This window comes from Thermobia domestica, chromosome 6, assembly GCF_964235325.1.
Source record: "Thermobia domestica chromosome 6, izTheDome1.hap1.1, whole genome shotgun sequence".
Classification (NCBI taxonomy): Eukaryota; Metazoa; Arthropoda; class Insecta; order Zygentoma; family Lepismatidae; genus Thermobia; species Thermobia domestica.
In genome coordinates, this window is record NC_137459.1 from 77,043,303 (window position 1) to 77,065,961 (window position 22,659).

At 35.1% G+C, this 22,659-nt stretch overlaps 1 protein-coding gene across 1 annotated transcript in view; it reads right to left on the bottom strand.

Annotated features, from left to right (window-relative positions):
• Positions 1–771: 771 nt before the first annotated feature.
• The window catches only part of LOC145688064 (uncharacterized), a gene marked incomplete in the record, with an annotated part of 846,580 nt that continues 824,692 nt past the window's right edge, over positions 772–22,659 (bottom strand). Inside the window, 1 exon segment of the mRNA XM_081761771.1 lies at positions 772–1,241. Within this exon segment, the coding sequence (XP_081617897.1) occupies positions 1,156–1,241 (86 nt within the window).

Below are 22,659 nucleotides of genomic sequence, written 5' to 3' on the forward strand. Positions count from 1 at the left end.
CACTACTTACCTTGGTTAAGATCTTACTACCTTGGTTATTTACTAGTCCTCCAGACTTGAATCATTTATCACCCAATAGGCTAGCTTTTGATCATTACGTATATTTTTATCACTTTAAGGGACTGTTTTCTATGTATATATATATATATATATATATATATATATATATATAGTTGACAGCAATCCCCATATAGACTATATCTGTTTTAAACTGTTTTATTATGTGTCAGAACGGAGGGAAAACATATTTCCTTGTTACCAGAGATTCGAGGTAGGTTCACTTCTTGGGTTTAGACTTTGAAGTGTAGCCTACGTTTCTGTGACCAGAAGTGTACATTATAAAATCTAGTTTCAAAATGAGCACTATGTTCTATTGCTCCGAACTCCAATCAACATATCGTTCCCGAGATATGGTTCTTTATCTTTTTTATCATTTTGACAAATTTTTGGCGGGCAATAGCTCTGAAATTATATACATATTTTTAAATAAAAATTCATTTCCGAAAATGAATACTATCGTTTACAAAAACCCAGTATTGGTGATGTATGTATCGTAGATCATGCTCGAAAGATAGTTGATAATATCAAGTAAACAATAATTTTCAGAGCCTGCACGCATCTTCCAATTTATGAACATTGTCATTGGTACTATTTCAATAAGGAAAACTTCCTCAATTTGATGAACACTGTTAGTTAATTACTAAAAAAAAAATAATCAAAATATAGTTATTCACTTTGCTGACAGTAATAATACACTATTCACTTATTTTTGTACCACTTTTTATTATATAGAAATTGCAACGAGATCCATTTCAATTATATATATATATATATATATATATATATATATATGTAATTGTTTCAAAATGCAACCCTTACTTTAATCAAGCTCACATATTTTACAAAGAGAAAAGCAAGGGACCGGCTGGAAGAATAAATACAACGTGTTTTGATGGAAGAGACAAGAGAATGAACATCACAATAAACATAAAACATTGATATGATCAGGCTGGTAAGCCACAAAAGCAACACTACATGAATGATAGTAATATCAAGTGATGGTGGCGCCACTTAATTCTTGTCCTTCGTTATTGTGGAAGTTCACATTGGTAATTTTCTTCACAAGAAAAAAAATAACTTCTTTATTCTTCAATTTCAATCATACTCCGCTCCAATAGTAATGCTCATTTCATCCGAAACAATCAGCGTTTGATGGTACCACCGGTTTGTATCAAGAACAACTGGAAAGAAAAACAGAAATAAAAGTAAATTAGAGTTGACAATTATTGATACCAAATTATTAGTATTGCTAATTATACAGGGTGTCCGAGAAGTCCTTCCCTGATTACAGAAATTGATAACTCAGGCTAGAAATAAGATAGAAATATGAAACTGGTGTTGAATTGTTTACAAACTATAAAAGTTTTGGTCTGTGTCATTGGGGTTTGGACGTCCGTGCCTATCTCGATAGGACATTTCCTGGGCGATGGATTGGTCGTGATGGACCAACAGCTTGACCTCCACGCTCTCCTGACATAACCCCATTAGACTTCTTTTTATGGGGTTATGTCAAAGATGAGGTCTACCGAACACGTGTACCAGATCTTGAAACCCTGCAGCAACGAATAACCACAGTCGTTGCATCGATCCCTCCAGTGATGTTGGCTAATGTGTGGATGGAAATTGAATATCGCCTAGATGTGCTACGTGCTACCAAGGGTGCTCATGTGGAAGTGTGCTGATGTGTAAAAGTTACAAAACTTTTATAGCTTGTAAACAATTCAACACCAGTTTCATATTTCTATCTTATTTCTAGCCTGAGTTATCAATTTCTGTAATCAGGGAAGGACTTCTCGGACACCCTGTAGTCTAAATTTCCATACTTATTTTAATACATCGATTCAAAAGATCTGGAATATTATACACTCATGTCCAAAAAAAATATATTAATAAAATATAATGAAATTTCTAGTTTTACATCCCAAGGTTATGTTCTTTAAGGTGAAGAAGGTCGATGATCAAACCAAGGGCCTCTCAAACTAGATGTAAGCACTCTGCCGCCGAGTCATCGTACTCTCACAACAAATAGGAATAATGTGGATGGGCATACGGAAAAGATACGAAATACCCGGCAATACTAAAATTACTATCATATATATCATCGCGAACAACACGGTACATGTGTTCCCGGTGGGAGAGTATATGGTGGTCTGTGGTACCATGGGAATAAAACACTTAAAGCCAATGTGTATCTTGTTAGGAACTCATTAAGAAATTCTACAGCACCACTAGGAGGATTGTTTACGAGCGTAAGTGTGCAGACACTTACATATACATAAGCTGTACACATGAAAACTGTATAGTGTGTCTCATTGGCCACAGCTCGCAGAATGATTCTCGGTTTTCCGCAAACTGTAACAGAACACAAACGAGTATGCTGTAAAGAGACTAGATTAGGCTGTTTACAAAGTGACTCTAGTCATATTCTGATCTAAACAGAATTTCAAACTTGCTACTGCTCCTCCAGCATTCGAGAATTATACTATTATGAAGAAATTAGTGTCGTGGAGCTGAGTGGGATTATGCTTATAGGTCATACACTCTTCACGTGTTAAAACGGAGAGCTTTTGCAGCCCAGACATATCGCGACCTTATCCTGCACATGAATGCAAGACTTTCCCTCCTTCTGTGAAGTGGATCCTGACTTCCGACTTATGGATGACAACACACATGAACATCAACCGACATTGCTCCATGCGGAGAACATTAACCGGATAGCAAGACTAACTCGCTTTTCTGATTTAAATCGTATTGAGACTGCATAGAATTACATCGGACAACGCCATACAGAACATCAGCAACTCCTTAGGACTCTCAACGGGTTACGAGTCGCAATAGTGCAAAAATGGGATGCCATATCTCACCTTTTGTTCGATACCTTGTGAACAGTATGCCGAATCGCTACACGTAACTTGCAGTCCACAGTAATCAAACAGTCTACAGACACTTTTTCAGCATTGTGAGAAAAAAATAATGACCCATCATGGAGACGACTATTGTCTTTCGTTTTCTACGAAAGGCAAATATTATTTCATTTTCTACGAGCTACAACTGAATACGTTGTATTTTTTTCACTGTGACTGCCTACTGTTAATGATGATACACATACTTTTTATATGTGTTTGCACGCTTATTGTTTTATCAATATGAATGTAACTCATATCCTTAACGTTTCACCAGGAGTGAATATTCTTCACACGTTTTGAACTATAGGAGAAGACTTATTCGTAAGTATAGTGCACAGCTGTTAAGAATACTACTGCCATTAATTTAGATACTATTTACCACAAATGTTGCGATTATATGTATTGTTCTATTAATTTATCATACAACATTAAATAAACTCACTTTCCTATACATTTTAAGGAAAACCGTTGAACATCTTTGTGTCAATAAGGGTAATATTTATCTTAACTCACAAATTTAACTGTTACCCACTCGTAACTTTTAGGGTAATATAAAACAAGTAGCAGAACAGTATTACAGTATGCATCACATGAAGAAATTAGGTTTGCTTTTTGGTAAATTAAACTCCTTAACAATCTAAATTTTACAAAGCCTAGGCTTCAATATATCATTTCACTTCAAATTAATTGCGGTATACACCAAGACGGATGAATATTTGAAAATAGAAAATTCTTAAGTATTTTGCTTTGTCGAGCAGAAAGTAATTTAGTTTCATATGAGTCGTGTGTTTTACGAGCAGGTAAATATTTTGTATTTTGACCACTATAATAACCCACTAACCTCAACGCACTGAGGACAGTCTATCAACCAAGGATGCTATTCATAATTACACGCATATGAATATATGGGAAACCATTTTTTGATTGACCATATCTTCTAATCAGCTGGAGGAGTCACCTCCATCAACAAACATTATTCCTAACCTTTGACCTTTTGCATACTGGCCAAAATTGATTGAGAACCATCAAGAAACTCTGCAGATACAGTGCATCTAGGACGGACACACGAATTGAAACTGGAAGGGGTAGCATATAAACAAAATCTCGCGGCCGACACATCCCCGCCCAAAATCCTGCAGGTCAGAATCTCGCGTGGGCAAATTTCACCGCCGAAAACCTCTTGGAGATCAAAAAATAATAAAACAAAATAAGAAGAATCTGAAGATATTTAGACACTAGAAACGAAAAAAAAATGACTGTTGAATATGAACGAAGATATAATTGTAAAATATACACAAATTAGAAAAAAAAAGATCTTAAGACTTTCATTAAAGATTATCTCCTAAGACTTTATATAGGAACTAATTAGTTTAATACGTTTGGTGAGAGTTCATTGCGTATCCCACCGGAAGTTTATATATATATATATATATATATATATATATATATATATATATATATATATATATATATATATATATATATATATATATATATAACTCTATGGCCTATGGAACCCGGAGGTTCAGTGCCGCGTTCACAAAAGCTCTCCACTGACTTCTATCCTTAGCTAATTGGATCCAGTTTCTACTTTGTATTCCTATCTCTGCGAGATCCATCTTAATATTATCCTCCCATCTGCGCCTAGGTCTTCCTAATGGTCGTTTTCCTATGGGTCTACCAGTCAAGACTTTGAAAGCGTTTCTACTTTCTTCCATTCTAGCTACATGACCTGCCCACCTAAGCCTCCTAGACTTGACGACCCTAACAATGTTGGGTAAACCGTATAAACTATGTAGTTCCTCGTTATGAAGCTTCCGCCATTCCCCATTCTCGTTCCTCTTGGGTCCGAATATTCTTCTCAGGATCCTGTTCTCAAATACTTTCAGTCTATGTTATTCCCTCAGTGTAAGCGACCATGTTTCGCAACCATACAGAACAACAGGCATGATTATCGTTTTATATATTTTAAGCTTCAAATTCCTCGACAGAATTCGCGACGACAAGAGATTTTGAACCGAATAGTAACACGAATTCCCTGCTTTTAGTCGACATTTAATTTCTTCGTGAATATGATTTTCGTCTGTTAATATTGATCCTAAATATTTGAAAGTATCCACTTTATCAAAAGTATTATTTAATATTTTAACGCATCCACAATTTGCCGTTATATATAGGGTGTTTCAAAACAACACCGAGAACGTTTGGGAGGTGATTTCTGACACCAAGATAAGACAAAAAGTATAGACCAACCAAGTGCACAAATGCTTCTTTTTGGAATTATAGAGTGCCTAAAATATATATATAAAAAATGAACTTTAAAGATGCATAGCTCCGAAACTATGGAACCTACCGTAGTTGGGTGAAGACTTCACTTAGGAACTAATATGTGCCCTATCCAAAAATACATGTTTCAGAATCCTAAGGCACTCAGGAAATAATTTTTATATAGTGAGTTTGGCTACGGGCATATAATTTGAAGTACTTACCAACTACCTCTATAAAAATTGTTGTGGAAGCACTGCAGGATTCTGAAATATTGATAATTGGATAGGGCACATATTAGTTCCTAAATAAAGTCTTAACCCGACTACGGTAGATCCCATAGTATTGGAGCTATGGACCTTTAAAATTCATTTTTTGTCATGTTCCTGGCAGGCTATAACTCCGAAAGGGAACCTTTTTCACCCAGGTTTGTCTATACTTTTTGCCTTATCTTGGTGTCAGGAATCACCTCCCAAACGTTGTCAATGTTGTTCGGAAACACTCGATATATATAGTAGTGTCAAATGAACACCACGTGAGGGAGTTTGGATTGGTGGTGCGATACTTGCTCAATTAATATTGAAACCGGAAGCAGTAGCAAATGCACAGAATCTCACCGCTGAAATATCACCACCCGGGTCAAAGTCTCAAGTGGGAAAATATCACCATTCAAAAACCCGTCCAAATCAAAATAATAAGAGAAATAAATTAAGAACAATTTGAGAATTCTTAATTTAGACACTAGAAACGAAAAAAAATGACTGTTTAAATTGAGTAGAGATATAATCGTAAAGTAGACCTAAACTAGAAAAAAAATATCTATTTTAGTTAAATTACTGTATTTGGTAAGAGTTCACTGTGAATCTCACCGGGGGGTTAAAAACAGGGGCGTCATTTCAGACTTCGCTTGGGAGGGGCAAGAGCGCCACTGACATAAGAATCTCACGTTTTGTACTAGTATATTAGTAGACAATCTATTAAAGCATATGCATTCCTCAAACTCTTGGGGGGCAATTGTCCCCTCCTGCCCTCCCTAAATGACGCCCCTGGTTAAAAATCTAAGCCAAAAGCCTTGTATACATATATAAGTATAGATGCACACCATGTATGCCATCACGAATATTTTAAGAAGATTAAACTCTGAATATAAACTCCTCATTACAAATATTTGTAAGTGGAAACATGTCCCATCGTTAAAAAAAAAAAAAAAATCAACTTTTGTGAGGGGGAAGGGGACATTTCTATAGTTTTCTCTTCTCCACCACAAATTGACGTTATCTGTGTCATCATCACCTGAAAACTGTTGAACCATTTGAAATGGATTTTCTATCTACTATACTCATATTTATTCTTAAATTACAGAAAGACAAATTTTTCTATGCTCTGTGCAGTATACGTTAGATTGAAAAGAGATCCTATCCGTTATGAAGAAGTTAAATTAGCATTTCAGTGACATGATACAGGTTGGGGAGAAGGAGACTCTCCGTAATCATATTAGAAAGTGTTCGTGAAATAGAGGGATACGTCCCGTAATGACGGATGCATAAATTCCTACTGGGGCAGAACATCTTCCTTATTATGGATTTGTCCGTTAATTGAGGTTTCAATATGCAACGATATTCTTTGAACATTCCACACTGAAGAAATCGCTATGCGGAAATTTTGTCCCGCGACATTCTGCACGGCGAGGTTTTGTCCAATCGAGATTTCGTCTCGTGAATTTTTTGCCAGGTGAGATTTCGTTCAGCGAATTGTATGTCAAGGTGATATTTCATCCCGCGAGTTTTTTACTGGACGAGATTTTGTCCCACGAGATTTAGGGTGGAAGGGTTTTGGCCAGATTTTGTTCAGGTGAGATTTTTGCCCATGTTTTTTTTGGGTAACGAGGTTTTGGCCGCGAAGTTTTAGGCACCAAGGTTTTGGTCAAGCGGGATTGTGACCCGCGAGGTTGTAGTTGCTAAGTTTCGGCCGAGAGCCTATCACTTTCGCTTTTACTAGAGAGATTAGTGTAGCTGTAGAAAATATTCCTGCGACGTTTAGTTGATTCCAGAAAAAACGCTTCTCGCTATCTATTACCTTTATTATCCTTTTTACTCGTCTATAATAATCAATGTTAAAACTGTGATTGATTTTTGCCTCTTCTAGTTTGAATAAAGGATTGAGAGAAAAGACAGTGAATATTCTTAGAACGCTGAATCGATGAAGAAAAACGCTTGTCGCTATATTTATCGCTTTTGCTCTGTGTAGGGCAGTATTTAAACCGGAAGTTGAAGTGGATTTCTATCACTTCCGGTTTTATAAGATATTTAAGAATGGAGACGAAATTTATCATCGGGGTGAAATTTATCAATTCCAGGATATATGTTTTCGCTCTATATTGCTATTTTTTTTTTACTTTGTAGTGATCAGTATTCAAATTAAAATGAATGATTTCTACAACTTCCGGTGGACGGATAATCTCAAACAACGAACTCTGTTTCCCACGTATGACCCTCTATATTCTGGCCAAAAGTTAACTCCATTCAGTAGTTTTTGGGACCTTCCTGGACGGACGGACACACTGACAGACAGGATAAATATTTAAAAAGTTTTTGGTAACACAAACTCCTTTAAAATCAATCACAAGGAAAGTATACCGTATATTGCACGCGGTGTAGGGAATTCGTGTGAAGATGGACCAAACTTCGCATGCGAATACCTCTGACTTGCTCAATATGCATGTTAAACTTTTTTTCTGTGCAAAAAAAATGGATTCCGATATTAGCCATCAAATTGGGGTACAACTTACTCATTTTTGTTTTCAAATACGAAAAATAAATTACGCGGAGGAAGTATGTTAAACGTTGACACGATGATAAACTGTAAGTAAATCCAATGTGAACACTGAGAAAAATCAGTTCTCCGGGCAGTTGTACGGATATACGGAGTCCGCTTGCTTACTACAGAAATCATTACGAAGCATACATTATCCGTACGCTACATAGGCACTGCCCTTAGATGTTACCAGGGATGAATCAAGGGGAGGTGATCAGAGCTATCGCCCCCCAGAAGAGGAAACTTTATTATTTTATATATAAATAAAACCCATCCCAGAGTTTGGAGCTCTTAAAAGTAGCTCTATGTAGCAGTATTACGAACAACCGCCCCCCAGAAGTTCGTCCTGGATCCGCCTTTGGATGTTACATTATGACGTTGCAGGATGTCTGATATCTAACAGTCTTCCTTATTTTACATACATATATACAGTCTTCCTTATATTCGTCAGCTATATGTTATATACACGTCCATTTGTATGTGAGATCCTGACCGCCTATATTGTTTCATACGGAAAGTACGTACAGATGGAACACTTATACGAAAAGTATTATAAAACATGCGTTTGCTTTTGCTGTACGTTAAGTCCAAAAACTATAAGGTTTGCAAATGTAACATACAATTTTACATACGCCACATAAATTTTTTTCTCAGTGTACGTAAAACAAAGATTTGCAAAAATTAAAGACATTTTTTTTTTTTCAAAGTGGGGCGTCTTATTTACTTGTTGACTTTGTAAAGTTACACAATTCTCAGGAAGTATACTTTGAGAAAAGAAATACATGTTTCGTTAACCATAAGGTACTTAATGAACTATAAAACTACAAAACACGTGAAACAATAAATGTGGATAACCTAAATTGATAACATATGTTTCTTTAGTCGGTTTGTCGTCTGAAAATATTTTATTTTCTTTTGTACTTTTCTCTAGCACTTAACTTACATCTTACATGTATACACACATATCACATATATTTCTAAAACTTACTGTTGGTGAAAATAGTGTTTCATTTTAGTTACAGGAAAGTTTTTTTTTTTTTTTTCAGTCTTACAACTACAAGTAAATAAAATAATGTCCAAAAGCAGTTGCGCTCAACATAAACCAGTTCCTTTTCGGAAAGTGCAGTGTATAAATCCTCAAAGTCTGGTTTATGAAAGCTTTAAAGTTTTCTTTCTTTCTTTTTTCTTTTTCATTTTTTTTAGACGGAACATGTTTTGCTTGGTAAAACTATGCAATTTACAGTACATGACAATTACATCATGTCTGGGTGAGCTTAAATTATCCAACTACATACATTCGCATTAGATTTGATCGTGATTATTCTTCTATCTAATACAGAGACACTCACCAAGATACTCCATGATTCAAAGTGTGTTATTGAAATTTTAGAAAGAATTAAGCAAAACATTGATGCAAAAGTTAACAAGTTGAAAAGTTAGTCAATATTTTTTTTTAAAAAAATGCATAATTCATAGGGGAAAATAGCGTTTTATTCAATGACATATCCAGAAAGAGTTGAAAGGTTGACCTCTGACTTTTAAGTAGGGTTAAAGTTATTTTGTAGCTATATGATTAGCGTAGTTGGAAAAGGATACCAGGGATCGATTCCTGGGGACAGCTCATGTGGTTTGAATCCCACGTTAACCAGAGGTTCACATCTCATAGAGGTGCTAAAGGAAACATTAGACCCGAAGGCAACGAATTAATAAGGTTCAAAACAGTGATGTTTTCGAGAGAGAGAAGGTGAAGGCACGGGTACAGGCACCTTACGACTAAGATCAAATAGTGTGTCAAATATAGTGATATTTTAGTTCAAGCGGATATTTGTTATGCACATGTAAGATAGCATGCGATTGACTTGTATTTACATCCTTTGTCAGATAATATAGGACAAAACCTACAGTTTAAAGTTTGATCTGAATTAATGTAGTTCATTAGGTGCTCTCCAACTAATAATCAAATCCGGAACTTCGTGTCCTCAAAGGCTCTTGCACACAGATTGAATAAAAATAATATCAATACAGTCCTAATCGAGTTCTCACGTTAGGTAGCTGTGTCTCAACACTACAAGAGCTCCGTAGTACATAAGAGAAAGCAAGTAGAGGTGTTCGATAAGGCTGAGGACCTATCGAACTTCGAGAGTGAAAATTTATCGAGTTGTCATCGGTTACTCGAAACAGTTCGAGTGTTTGAAATTATCGAAGTTTCGGTTATCAAAATTTCGAATAATATCGAGATTTCGAATATTATCGAAAATTCGAGTATTATCAAAGTTTCGGGTATTATCGAAAGTTCGAATATTATTGAAATTTTGGGTATTATCGAAATTTCGAATATTATCAAAGTTTAGGGTATTATCAAACGTGCGAATAATATCAAAGTTTCGAGTATTATCTTTCACTTCATTTTAAAGGAGGTAACTTTTAAAATGAACATCCTGTGTATAGGCGTATGCAGTACGTACGAGTATTATGTATAAATATGATAGCCTCGATTGCATTGTTTCTTCCAAACACACCGATAATCCCGAACTTCTCAAAATATTCGAACCCCTAGATAAATTGCGATCATACTGAGATTTTTCAGTATTTGCTGCTTTCAAACAATCCAAGACTCACGAATAGTTCGAGTGTCTCATACTCGTCGAATGTTTCTAACATTGCGAATATCTTGAATATTTCGAGTGCCTTGAACTCTTCGAGTGTCTCGAACATTTCGAGTCTTGAACACTTTGAGTGTCTCGAATATTTTGAGTCTCGAAAATTCGATAATTCAATAGTTATTTTTTTATCGACGAAACGCTTTTGAAAATTTTTCGAATTGTTATCGATTACTCGAATATCGGAACAGCCCTAAAAGCAAGACGAAGAAATGTAGCGAGTGATAATGACTGGTGTTATTCAGTCAAAAGCAGTAGTGCTGCAAAGTAGAGAAGGAAAGTAGAAACGCCACAACAAAATGGTTCGCAAACACAAACAACTTGCGTGGATCAAGATTGAAGTTGCACGTAGTCACAGTGCACAACAAGTTTTCAAAGATTTCGTGACGATCTTTTCGCCAAAATGAATAAATCTCTTCACAGGAATCACTACAATACATGAAAAGCCATCATCCATGCCCTGTGCGGAACATCTAGAAATATTGACGCTCTCACTGTGTACGACATTTTCCACAAGTGTGTCAGAAGGGGATAAAGATGGTAGGTGATTACGTTGAGGGAATGCAACAGGTGTTCTTCTGTTCATAAAGTTAGATAACAACAATGTTGACAATATTTTTTTTTATCCAGGCAATCTAAAGTAAGTACGAGGACTAGGAGAGTACATGAAAACGTAGACTAGAGGGATTGATTAGGTACATTGGGGGGACCCTGGTCACGAGGTAGAAGATGTTTTCGCTTTTAATTGAAACAATCAGATTGAAAATTTACTTGTGGATTTCCTGACTTGTAATTGCCATGAATTTTCCTTATTGTCACGATGAGAATGACCACATGCTACATTTAACCATAGCCAGCTTCGTAAGTAAGTTTGAACTCCATACACTATGTTCCACTTGAAAGTGAATATCATTGAAATGTTAAATTAGCATGATACAAGAAATAATTTAGCCTGCAGCGTAACATGAACTCATTAAATTTACGTAATTAGATTATTTTCTTGATAAATGTTTAATTAATAACTTGTTTTCTAATTTTGCCGTTAAGAAACTGGAACTCTCATCTAAAATTTACTATTAAATCATACTTTATTTTCGATTGAGTGAACGTAGGATCAGCATTACGCAACTACGTAAGATTATCTTGTACGTTATCCTTCCAATTCGTCCTAGGTTTACCCAAACGATTTTTTTTTTTTAACACAAATTCACTAAGTAGTGCTCTCAAACTTTCGCGTGTACTTCTCATGCGAGAAATATGATAAGTTTATCTTACACGCCTTGAGCGTATTACTCTTATGATATCTGACAGGGGTGTAGCCACAGGGGCCAGGCCCCCCCAAATGATTTCCTGGCCCCCACAAATGAGCAGCTATTAAAACATCATTCTAAGACTACCTAGCTTCAGTCACTTAAAAATAACAACGTTTACATATAATTAATAATTTCCGGTAAAATAGTATGGAAAAATACTATTTTACCATACTAATCGAAAAAATAGTATGGTATCTGCTCCTTATACCTATCGGAAAACAGTATAGTTTATTTCTTTTACAGCAATTACACAATTTATTGCGATTTATATTTGACACTTTGAAGACAAACGTTTCAACAAGGTACTGTAAATACTACCATAAAACAATGATACTAAACTGATTTGTAAGTAGGCCTGCATCACATTTTTTATATGCTGTAACTAGTATTAAAAAAAACATATTTATATCAGATGAAAAATGTGGTGAAAACAACGTTTTCAGTATGGATTTCAATTAATCGGTAATTTTCAATTATTTTTACATGTCACCATCCCCCTCAGGAGTACTAATGGCGACTGAATTTGGATTTAAACGGCATCGGAAGTTGAACTGTTCATATTAGCCACTCTGAAAACTATGATTCGACATTAATATTGGTCATTTTCGATCATTTTTGTATATCTTCCCCTTCTCTTCAAAGTGCACCTTCAAAATGAAGCTATAAAAACCATTCCAGACCCGAACCTCATCTACGTTGAAAATTTAATCGAAATCAGTCGGGTGGCTCAAGAGTTGTTACAAACGTAGTCATTTCTTTATATATATAGGGTGAACGGCAACTACGTGGACAAATTTGGGCGGGTGATAGTACATCTAACAAGAAGCAAAAAAAAGTAGTAGTGAACATGGGACACATTCCGTCCCGTTTAGGAGTGACAGAGGGTCGAAAGCGTGAGAACATGAACTTCAGAGGCCAACAGCTTAAAAACAATACAGTGCGGTTAAAAACGTCACTTAGAAAGTCATACCTACTCTGTTGAAAAATGCATGTTTGGAAACGCAGCTATGCGTGCGCATGGGATTTTCCAAAGGAACGGAGGGATTCCTGGACATGCTGTAAAGGAAAGAAGTGTCACACGTTGTTAATCCCGTGAGCACACGTATCTGCGTTTTCAAATATGCATTTTTCAATAGAGTAGGTATGACTTTCTAAGTGACGTTTTTAACCGCACTCTCCAGGATGCATTGTTTTCAAGTTGTTGGCCTCTGAAGTTCATGTTCCCACGCTTTCAACACTCTGTCATTCCTAAACAGGACGGAATTTCCCCCATGTTCACTAGGACTTTTTTGCTTTTTTTAAGATGTACTATCACCCGTCCAAGTTCGTCCCCATATTTACCGTTCACCAGTGTTGGGTAAGTTACTCGTAAAAATGTAACGCGTTACAAGTTACTTTACTTTCTCTTAGAATGTAACGCGTTAGTAACGCGTTACTTGCCTCATAAAAGTAACTGTTACTTTACTTCGAAAGTAACGCGTTACTAACGCGTTACTTTTAGGTCCGAAACTTTGAATATGTGGAAAAAATCTTATTACTTCAGTTTTCCGTACTGCTATAATTACCGCTATTATTATTATTATTATTAGTATTATTATTATTATTATTATTATTATTATTATTATTATTATTATTATTATTATTATTATTATTATTATTATTATTATTATTATTGCACGTTCTGAATCGATTTATGTAAATGCAAGGACAAATTTTTACTTGACAACTATATGAATATTTTAATGTAATGTAACATTGACAAAATGCCATACTGCGTTACTCGTAGGGATGGGCACGAGTGAATTCGAGCAAGTTTTCTTTGAAACTCGATTCGACTAAAAACAGACATTTTTGAGCACGACCCGAGAACTCGGCTTGAAAAATTTCCTCCAACTCGACTCGAATTCGGGTCGAGTTTCGAGCCGAGTCGAGTCAAATCTGGTATATAGTTTCGAGTACTCTCTTCAAGTATCTTACATAGACAATATAAATATTATCAATGGTACTACTACTACTACTACAACTTCTTTTTCTTCTTCTATTATTATTATTATTATTATTATTATTATAACAACACTGTGTATAAACATGAAAGATAGGCGGTTTATATATGAATACTAAAAAAGTAGTTGATTGCCAAACTCGGTAGTCGTGAAGGAGTAAAAGGCATTGTTCACGAGCTTCTGAATTTGGGTTGAGGGTCTAGGTTGAGTATTCGGGCTCGGGCCAAACGTTGTTAAAAGTTATAGGGCACTGGCCAAATATCTTCAAAATTGCTCGGCTCGGGTTTAGAATTGTTAACGACTCGAGCAGATCGGCTCACAGCTCATTCACTATCGACTCAAACCGAGAAGTGAGCCGAGTCAACAACTCACCCAACCGAGTCGGCGAGAGCCCTTCGCTCAGTTGAGTCGAACCGAGCAGATGGCTTATCCCAACCAAGCCAGCTCGAGCCGATGGTTCACCCCAAGGTAGCCGGCTCGAGCCATCGGCTTAGTTAAGCCGAGCCGAGCTAAGCTTGTTATAAAAAATCTCTTGTAGTCTCGCTATCGAGACGAGACGAGATGCGAGCAGTGTCCCCTCTCGTGAGCAACACTAAAAGTATTCCATATTACTGCTTAGCTTACATTTCTCATGGCTTTTGATTTCCATTATTTCAAAACGAGTTAAAACGAGCGAGCCACTTATCAAACTCGACTGGACTCGAAACTCGACGCCAAAAACAGTGAATCGGTTCAGAACTCGACTCGAGAATATTACTTTTGACTCGACTCGAAACTCGACTTGGATTCGAGTCGAGTTTTAGCTTGACTCGTGGCCATCCCTATGCGTTAGAAAAAAATGGTTGCTTATTATTATTCTGCTAAACTAATTATATAATAATAACAATGTTGCTATGTATAATTAAAAATATAGAGAGAAACTGACACTACAACTGACGAAAGAGAACACATGAACTGGGGGTGAATCAAAAATGCCAATAACTCTAAAATCGATACATGCTTTTTAAAGCTGGTTGCTCCAAACTCTATAATCAACGGGACTTTAGGATATGCAAACTGATCTAAAAGAACCCTAATATTACATACCATCAACATTACATCAATAAATTAGGCCTGCTCATCAGAACACCGTTTATTCATATTAAACCCTTACTGAATGTCGTTCATTATGCCTAATTGTTGATAAATATTTCCCGCCGGGCACCACTTTACTTTTAAATTCTGTTCAGCAGTGGCGTACTTACGATTTTGTTTCGGTGGGGCTTTGCCTGAAAATGTGAAAATTCTGCAAGATATTTTATATACTTTACTATAATAAGTAAGATTTCGGGGGGGAGGGACTTAAGCCCGGAAGCCCCATCCCTAAATAGGCCAATGCTGTTCACCATCATCTTCAGCTTTTAAGAAAAAGTATTCTTTCAAATGTTGGAACGATAAAATATTTTCGTTCTCCATCTTTATAAAAAACAACACCATTCAAAGTAAAATAGACTGCTAGTACCATTGCACTAGTAGTTCACTCACTCAATGTATTGATTTCGAGCTGTCAAAATCTAAGACAAAATCTTCCTGGTGTTTGTAATCAGTACACGTGATTTCCCTGAGGCTGTCCTCATCTTCCAAAAGCAGCAAGTGGCAGTATATTTTGTTATGTAAATAAACAAATCAAATTGTATCTATGAATGTATTTGCAACCCTACCAACGTAAAGTTCGTAAGGCGAAACGGGAAAATGCACATCGAGATTTCCCGTTCCGCCTTGCATTAAGATGAAAAGTGATAACAGGTTTTACATTCTAATTTCATTGCTAGAGGTCATGAGGCGAAACGGGAAAAGGCGAACAGTGTCGGTCACTGACATCGTTCATGCTCCATTGTTCCATTCTAAGAAATTTACTTACAGGAAACAAACATTTGTTTCCGAAAAAAAATACATATATTGTAGTTACTCATCCGAAATGTAACGCGAAAAAGTAACGCAAACTAGGTACGTTATTTAAAAATTTGTAACGCGTTACCGTTACAGTTATTTTGGAAAAAATGTAACGCGTTACTAGGAAACGTTACTTAAAAAGTAACGCGTTACTTGCGTTACGTTACTTCTCAAGACTGCCGTTCACCCTGTATATATAGATATATAGATAGATAAATAAATAATCACATTATTTCGGAAAGTTGCGAACTATAGCCTATATTAATTGAATCATACAGAAGTTATTCGAAGACGCACTAGACGCCATGATGACTGGTGAAGAACCCTGTGAGTATTACAATACAATAAACCTCCGTTTTGCGGCTATCGCAGCATTGCATTTACGTCACACGTTTTCTGTAGTTAGTTGTTAGTGATCGTAACCACTGTTTTAAAATTCGTTCGCGTTCCCACTTGTATCGCTATTTCTGAGAATGTTATTTAAAACTACTGATTCGAATCATTACCCACTCTTTTCTTCGAAGAAGTTTCGCATGTGAAACAGAAGAAACTTTTTTTTTATGAAATATTTTCCGCGACGGAACAATGCACGATTTGCAGACCTAAAGATATGAAAAACCCAATTCTTCGGATATTAATGTCATACTACTTTTTTATTATTATTTTTGGATTTGAATATTTCTGAAGAAATCGAGTTTATTCGCATTCTCGTACTGATTTAGGAAAAAAAGAATTTGTAAAGTGGTAAACTGAAGTCCGAAGTCCAAAGTAGATGCTCGAAAGCTTGTTTACAAACGAGGTGTCCCTGTTTCTTAACGTGTGCAGCCACTTCGAATCTCTGCATCGTTAACACTGGCGAACTTCAAATGCACGAACCATCCTCGATCTCTTAAGAAGAGGTCGATGTTATTTCTTTAAATCCTGTTTTAACTGCATCTTCCGCAGTACTTTCTCCTTGCCAATCACCAGTGACCTAAAATGATGGATGCGATCTCCTTGGGGAAACGACAGTAGTTTTGAAGAATTAGGATTGGTTAATTAAACAACCTTATGGGGATAAAAGATTATTACGAGTCTACCATTTTTTAATACTTCGATTTATTGGCGAAAAACGCTACAAATATATTCACAATAATATAAGCATTTTGTAATAAAAAAGTTCTATCATTAAAAATAGTTTTTTTTATTGCAAGAACCCCTAAAATAATCAAAATAATGAAAAAACAAAGATCACAAAATGTTACGTAACAAAGGAGAGGGGTTCGGTCTTGCGTTACGAAGTGTGACAAGCAGGAGAAAGGGGGTAAAACTTGGTAAAAAATAGCGTTACGTAATATGTGGACGGCCAAATGAGACATGGATGTTAATAAAATAATTGTTTTTTTTTTTTTAGTCACAAATAATAATAAATTATTTTTGTCAGGAAATCTTAAAGAAAATAAGTAAAATTTCGAAGAAAATCAGCCTTATGTAGATAAGTTCTGTGTGCAAGGGATTAAACTAAAATAGTTATGCACAAAGGTATAACGTTTGGTCCGGGACAGTAATTATTGGTTAAACATAATAAAAACTACCTGGAATATAATTTATGGACAAAAAGCAAGTAATAATAATAATAATAATAATAATAATAATAATAATAATAATAATAATAATAATAATAAGCTAGAAACCAGTGTTTTTTAGTTTCCCGGAAGGAAACAAAAATTTGCCGGTTTTTTCAGGCCTCAAAAACACTAGCTGCAACATATTTCTTTTGGCTTTGTAGCTGCCCCCCCTCAAAAACGACGGGCCCCCCTATATAAACCTAATGGCTACACCCCTGTCTGGTGACCTCTATCTTAATACCTATTTCACTATTTACTTGCTTTTTCGTCTATTTGTGTAATAACTATTGTGGGAAATCTTAGTTTTGAAAACTCTCAACGTTTCTTCTTATTTGACTTTCTTCCAAAGCCCATAGGATTTGTTTCCTGTCTCTCCTAGAAATATAAGCCTATTATCTTCTCTGGTCTCTTAGATAAATATAAGCATTTTTTTCTTGTCTAATTCTCCTAAAACATTCAGGCTCTTTTCTCCTGTTTTTTTTTCTTAGATAACTCCAACCACTTTTTCTTCTTTTGCTTTCCTAGAAGCTACTCAACTCTCTTCTTCTCCTCTGACTATCCTGGAAATCATCAAATTCTCTTCTTCTCTGGTTTTCTTAAGGAACTCAAAACTTCTATTATGCTTTTGTTCTCTTACAGAACCTTTAGCTTTTCTTCTTCTCTGCCTTTATGAGATATCTCTTTACTTTTATTATATATCTCTCTTAGTAAACAATTAGTCTTTTTTTCTTCTTAGGCTGTCTTAGAAACCGTCAGTCAGACTGGCTTCTTCATTAGTTCCCCTAGAAAACCTTCAGCCTCTCATTTTATTTCACTCTCCTAGAAACAAACAGCCTCCCTTTTCCTCTAGTTTTCTTAGAACCCTCAGCCTTTCTTCTTCTTAGACTATCCTAATAGCTCGTAGTCTCTCTTTCTTATCTAGATCTCCTAGAAAAACATAAACTTTTCTTCTTCTCTGAGTCTCCTAGAAACATTCAATTTCCTTCCTTGTCTAGCTTTTCTAGAAAACCATAAAATGCTCATCTTTCATAGAAAACCTTGTGCTTTTCTTCTTCTCCTTTTGTCGTAGAAACTCTCAGTTTTTAGCTTTTCTAGTTCTCTTAGGAAACCCTCAATCTTCCTTCTTATCTAGCTCTCCTACAAGTCTTCAGCTTTTCTCTCTTCTCATAGAAAACGCTCAGGTTTTCTTATTCTTTGGATGTCTTTAAAGCCCTCAGTATTTCTTTTTATCTAGATCTCTTAGAACGCCATATCTTTCTTCTTATCTGGCTCTCTAGAAGCATCACAGCACTCAATGTCCATGTTCTTCCCTATTTGTTCTAAAAAAGCCATCAGTGTTTCATTTTCTCTGGTTCTCCTAGAGACTTTCAGTCACCCTTCTGCTCTAGCGTCCTTAAAAAATTCTCAAGTTTCCACCTTCTGTATTATAAAATCCTACAGTCTATTTTATTCTCTTGTTGTCTTGAGAAACTCTCAGATTCTCTTAGAAAGAAAGACAGATTTTTTTTTTCGTACGACCAATTTCCAAACTACTTAGTCCCAACTGACCAAAGCAGTATATATATTTTATGATTATATATTTGTGTTACAGTTTCGAAACACAACATAGCCGAAACTGTAACACAAACACATAATCTTAAAATATACAGTATATACTGCTTTGGTCAGTTGGAGTTCTATTAGCAATCTTGAATTTTTAAAAACTCCAGTGAATAATTTACTTAATCCCATTTCATCTAAACTCTGTGGCCTCTGCTGATATAGCATGTTGTGTGGCTAAATGGTTAATATTGTCTTATTTGATGCAATAGACTAAAGTTCGATACGAATGGGTCATGTGTTTCAGATCTTACGTTAAGTTGAAAATCTATACATTGCATAGCAACGGTATTGACATGAACATTAATTATTTATTTTTTAAAAAAGAAAACAAAATATACTCTCTGTACAATATTGTTTAAGTCATTGAAGTTGATAGAATTGCAAAATAAAAACTGGGAAAGAAATATTAAATACTTATTCGATCCCTAAAATGAAACGAATAAACATGAAAAGAAAATCAACTTTAATGCAAGCTAAAGCAAGATGTAGAAAGTAAACGATCTTCAAAGAAAATTCTAGCAGTTAAATAATATTGGGAAGCGATGAATATAAAAGCAGAGAGAAACGAGAATCAAATATGTCATCTGCATGATTTTAAAAGTGAAACAAGTTTCATGTCTTCAGTGCCAAACGCATTTTCCCTCTCTCTTCCTGCCACCATGTCTCTCTTTTATTCTCGTATTCAGTGACAGTGTTCAGTTTTGCAGAATGGTTCAGAGAATCCTGGTTCGAATTCTCTCCAGGACATAAAACTCATAACATCTGCTGCAAAGATATGTGGTTTTGTGCCCAGCGGAGCACCATGTGGTAGATATGGCGGATGCATTTTTTAAAACTGTAACGAGTTTGCAATATGAGCTAGCAATGTCACATATCTATTGACCCGAATCTTCTTTCACATTTTGTTTTGGTTTGACAAGAAGTACGACAGAACGCACATGTATAAATTCATGAAGTACCACAAAACTTAAAAATATTTGGTAATACACCTAATGTATAATATTGAATGCAAAGTATTTGTTTGTTAAAGATTGCAACTTAAATGTATTACTACATACACAACTATAACGAGGAAAATGTAATTAGTTTGAGGGTCTTTTAATACTACATAGTGCTCTGATTCAAAGGTTTAATTCAGTTATATACTATGCTGTACATGCGTATAATTTATATCCATCAATCAACTTCTACATCAAATCCCAACTACACATATATTTCCACAGGCTTAGATTTCAAGCTGCTGCATATAACTATTTTTTTCAACTGAAAGAATTAAAAAAAGAAGACTAAATAAATAGTTTGGTTAATAATGTTTCTTTGAGTACCAATATTGTATTAGACGAGAACGTGTTATAACAGGAGAAAAAAATTGTCAAGGGAAATATTTAACCATTTGGTATAAGACAATTTGTAAAATATGTTCATTTTGAATTTGATAATGTAATTGCGATTATTCATTGCTGCTGCCGACTAATCACATAACCTCTTGACAAACAAATAAGCTCAAACAAGAGTACATTCATTTTTCATAGACAAGACATTATTTTTACTGGAAAACAAATCTCGATATGTAATACTTAGAAGAGTCGGAAAATGAAGTTGTTTTCATGTAATAACAAACCAGGAAACTTTTCTGAAATTAAGTATAAAACTAACATCAGATCATTGATACACGCAGAGGGGATTCGAGAGCCAGTTAGTGAGAAAATTCAGGGAGTCCTGTTCAAATAGTGATATAAAATTTAACCATCGTCGCCAATAGCCTTACCTGAGGTTAGTAATGAGTACAATTTTTGCGTTGATTGGTAACGATGTACTAGATTCAAATTCTACTGCTATCATCATATAAATTCACTCCTTCTACACTTGACTTTGTTAAAAAATATCCAGTATATAAAGAGACCTCAGCACCGGATTAAAATGCCAATTAAATCTCATATACTTTATTTTATTTTTCCATATTGGAATTTAACCTACATTTCCTATGATACTGATTTCAGTAATTCCTCTAGACTTAAGTGTGTGTGACCTAAAGCCCCCACAAAATAAGGATTTAAATATTAAATTGCTGAGCTACGCAGGGTCATGCTTCGATATAATTTAACGTCAATTTTACTAAATATGTATTATGAGCCAAACACGAGACTAAGAGAAGAAAGCATTTGCGCTTAAGTCATTTTGCTACTGACATGCCTTAATTATATAGTTTATATTAAGTACTAGCAAATGCATTACTAATATAGCACTTAAATATAACTACAAACTAAGATAAATCATACAATAGAGATACATGGATCGTTTAAAATAATTTTATATTTCAGCATTGGTATGTCCTGATCTCTCCTGCAGTAGGTTGCTGTTGGAATCGTAGATCAGTGAGATGATGAAGAAAATAAAAGAAATGAATAAAGATTGTTTTAGTGTTTATTGCTTCCCTAACGTAGGTAAAAGGATTAATATTTGTGTTTCATTTTGTTTCTGAAGTTTCAAAATCAACAAAAGTATGTTATCAAACTTGGGTTAGCACATATAAACAATGTGGCATATGGCATAAAGGTTGGATTATTGAAATGATGAAGACATAAACGTGTTAGTGAAGTGAAATCCATGATCATTATAGAAATAGCTCTTGACGATAGAAGATTTTCATAATCACAAACACAATCCAGTTTCTAGATAGTGTTATCTTGAAATGTGATTCTCGTTTCTTTTCTTATCTCCAAATGTCTTCATCAGTTTCACTTTAGCCACCTCTGATAATATCCCTTTTACGAGATATGTATTAGACGCTGAAACAGCGCAACGTCGTTCAGCAGAAAAGGATCTCAAGAGCGTGAGACGAAATGCAGTAGAACGCCAGAGAATTAATCTCCCGTCTTGCTGCTCTTTTGGAGCGACATGTTGGCATACAAGTCACGTGGGCCATCTGCCTATATATATATATATATATATATATATATATATATATATATATATATATATATATAACTCCTAGAAAACGTGACCAAATGTGAACACTTGCAGCTGCGACATTTCATCCTTTGACCCATCTCTTTCCATAGTGCGTTTTCCCCATGTAATGTGATTTGGAATGCAAAATTAGCCTTTATATTTGGTCCTCGACTCAAAAGTTTTAGATTTACATATGGGGATGTCAACCAAAATATATTTTTTTTATGTTAAGAGCAACAAATCTGTCTATGGTTGATAATAATAAAATTGGGTAAAATAATGTATTTCACCTGTTACAATGCAGAAGTTACTTTTATAAATCTTATAGAGATGCAGTTTTACGGAGTGTATAACTTTAGATGTTTTGTATACTGTACCTTTAAACATAACTTTGCACTTTACAAGATTAGTTGATTATTTAAGAGAAAATGAAATTATGAAAAGCTTATTAAAATTTTAGAGCATGACAAGAAAAGAAAATCATTTACTTCTTTTGAACGCTGATTAGTCTGTAATCATATTTTTCTTATGATGTTTTGGTTAAC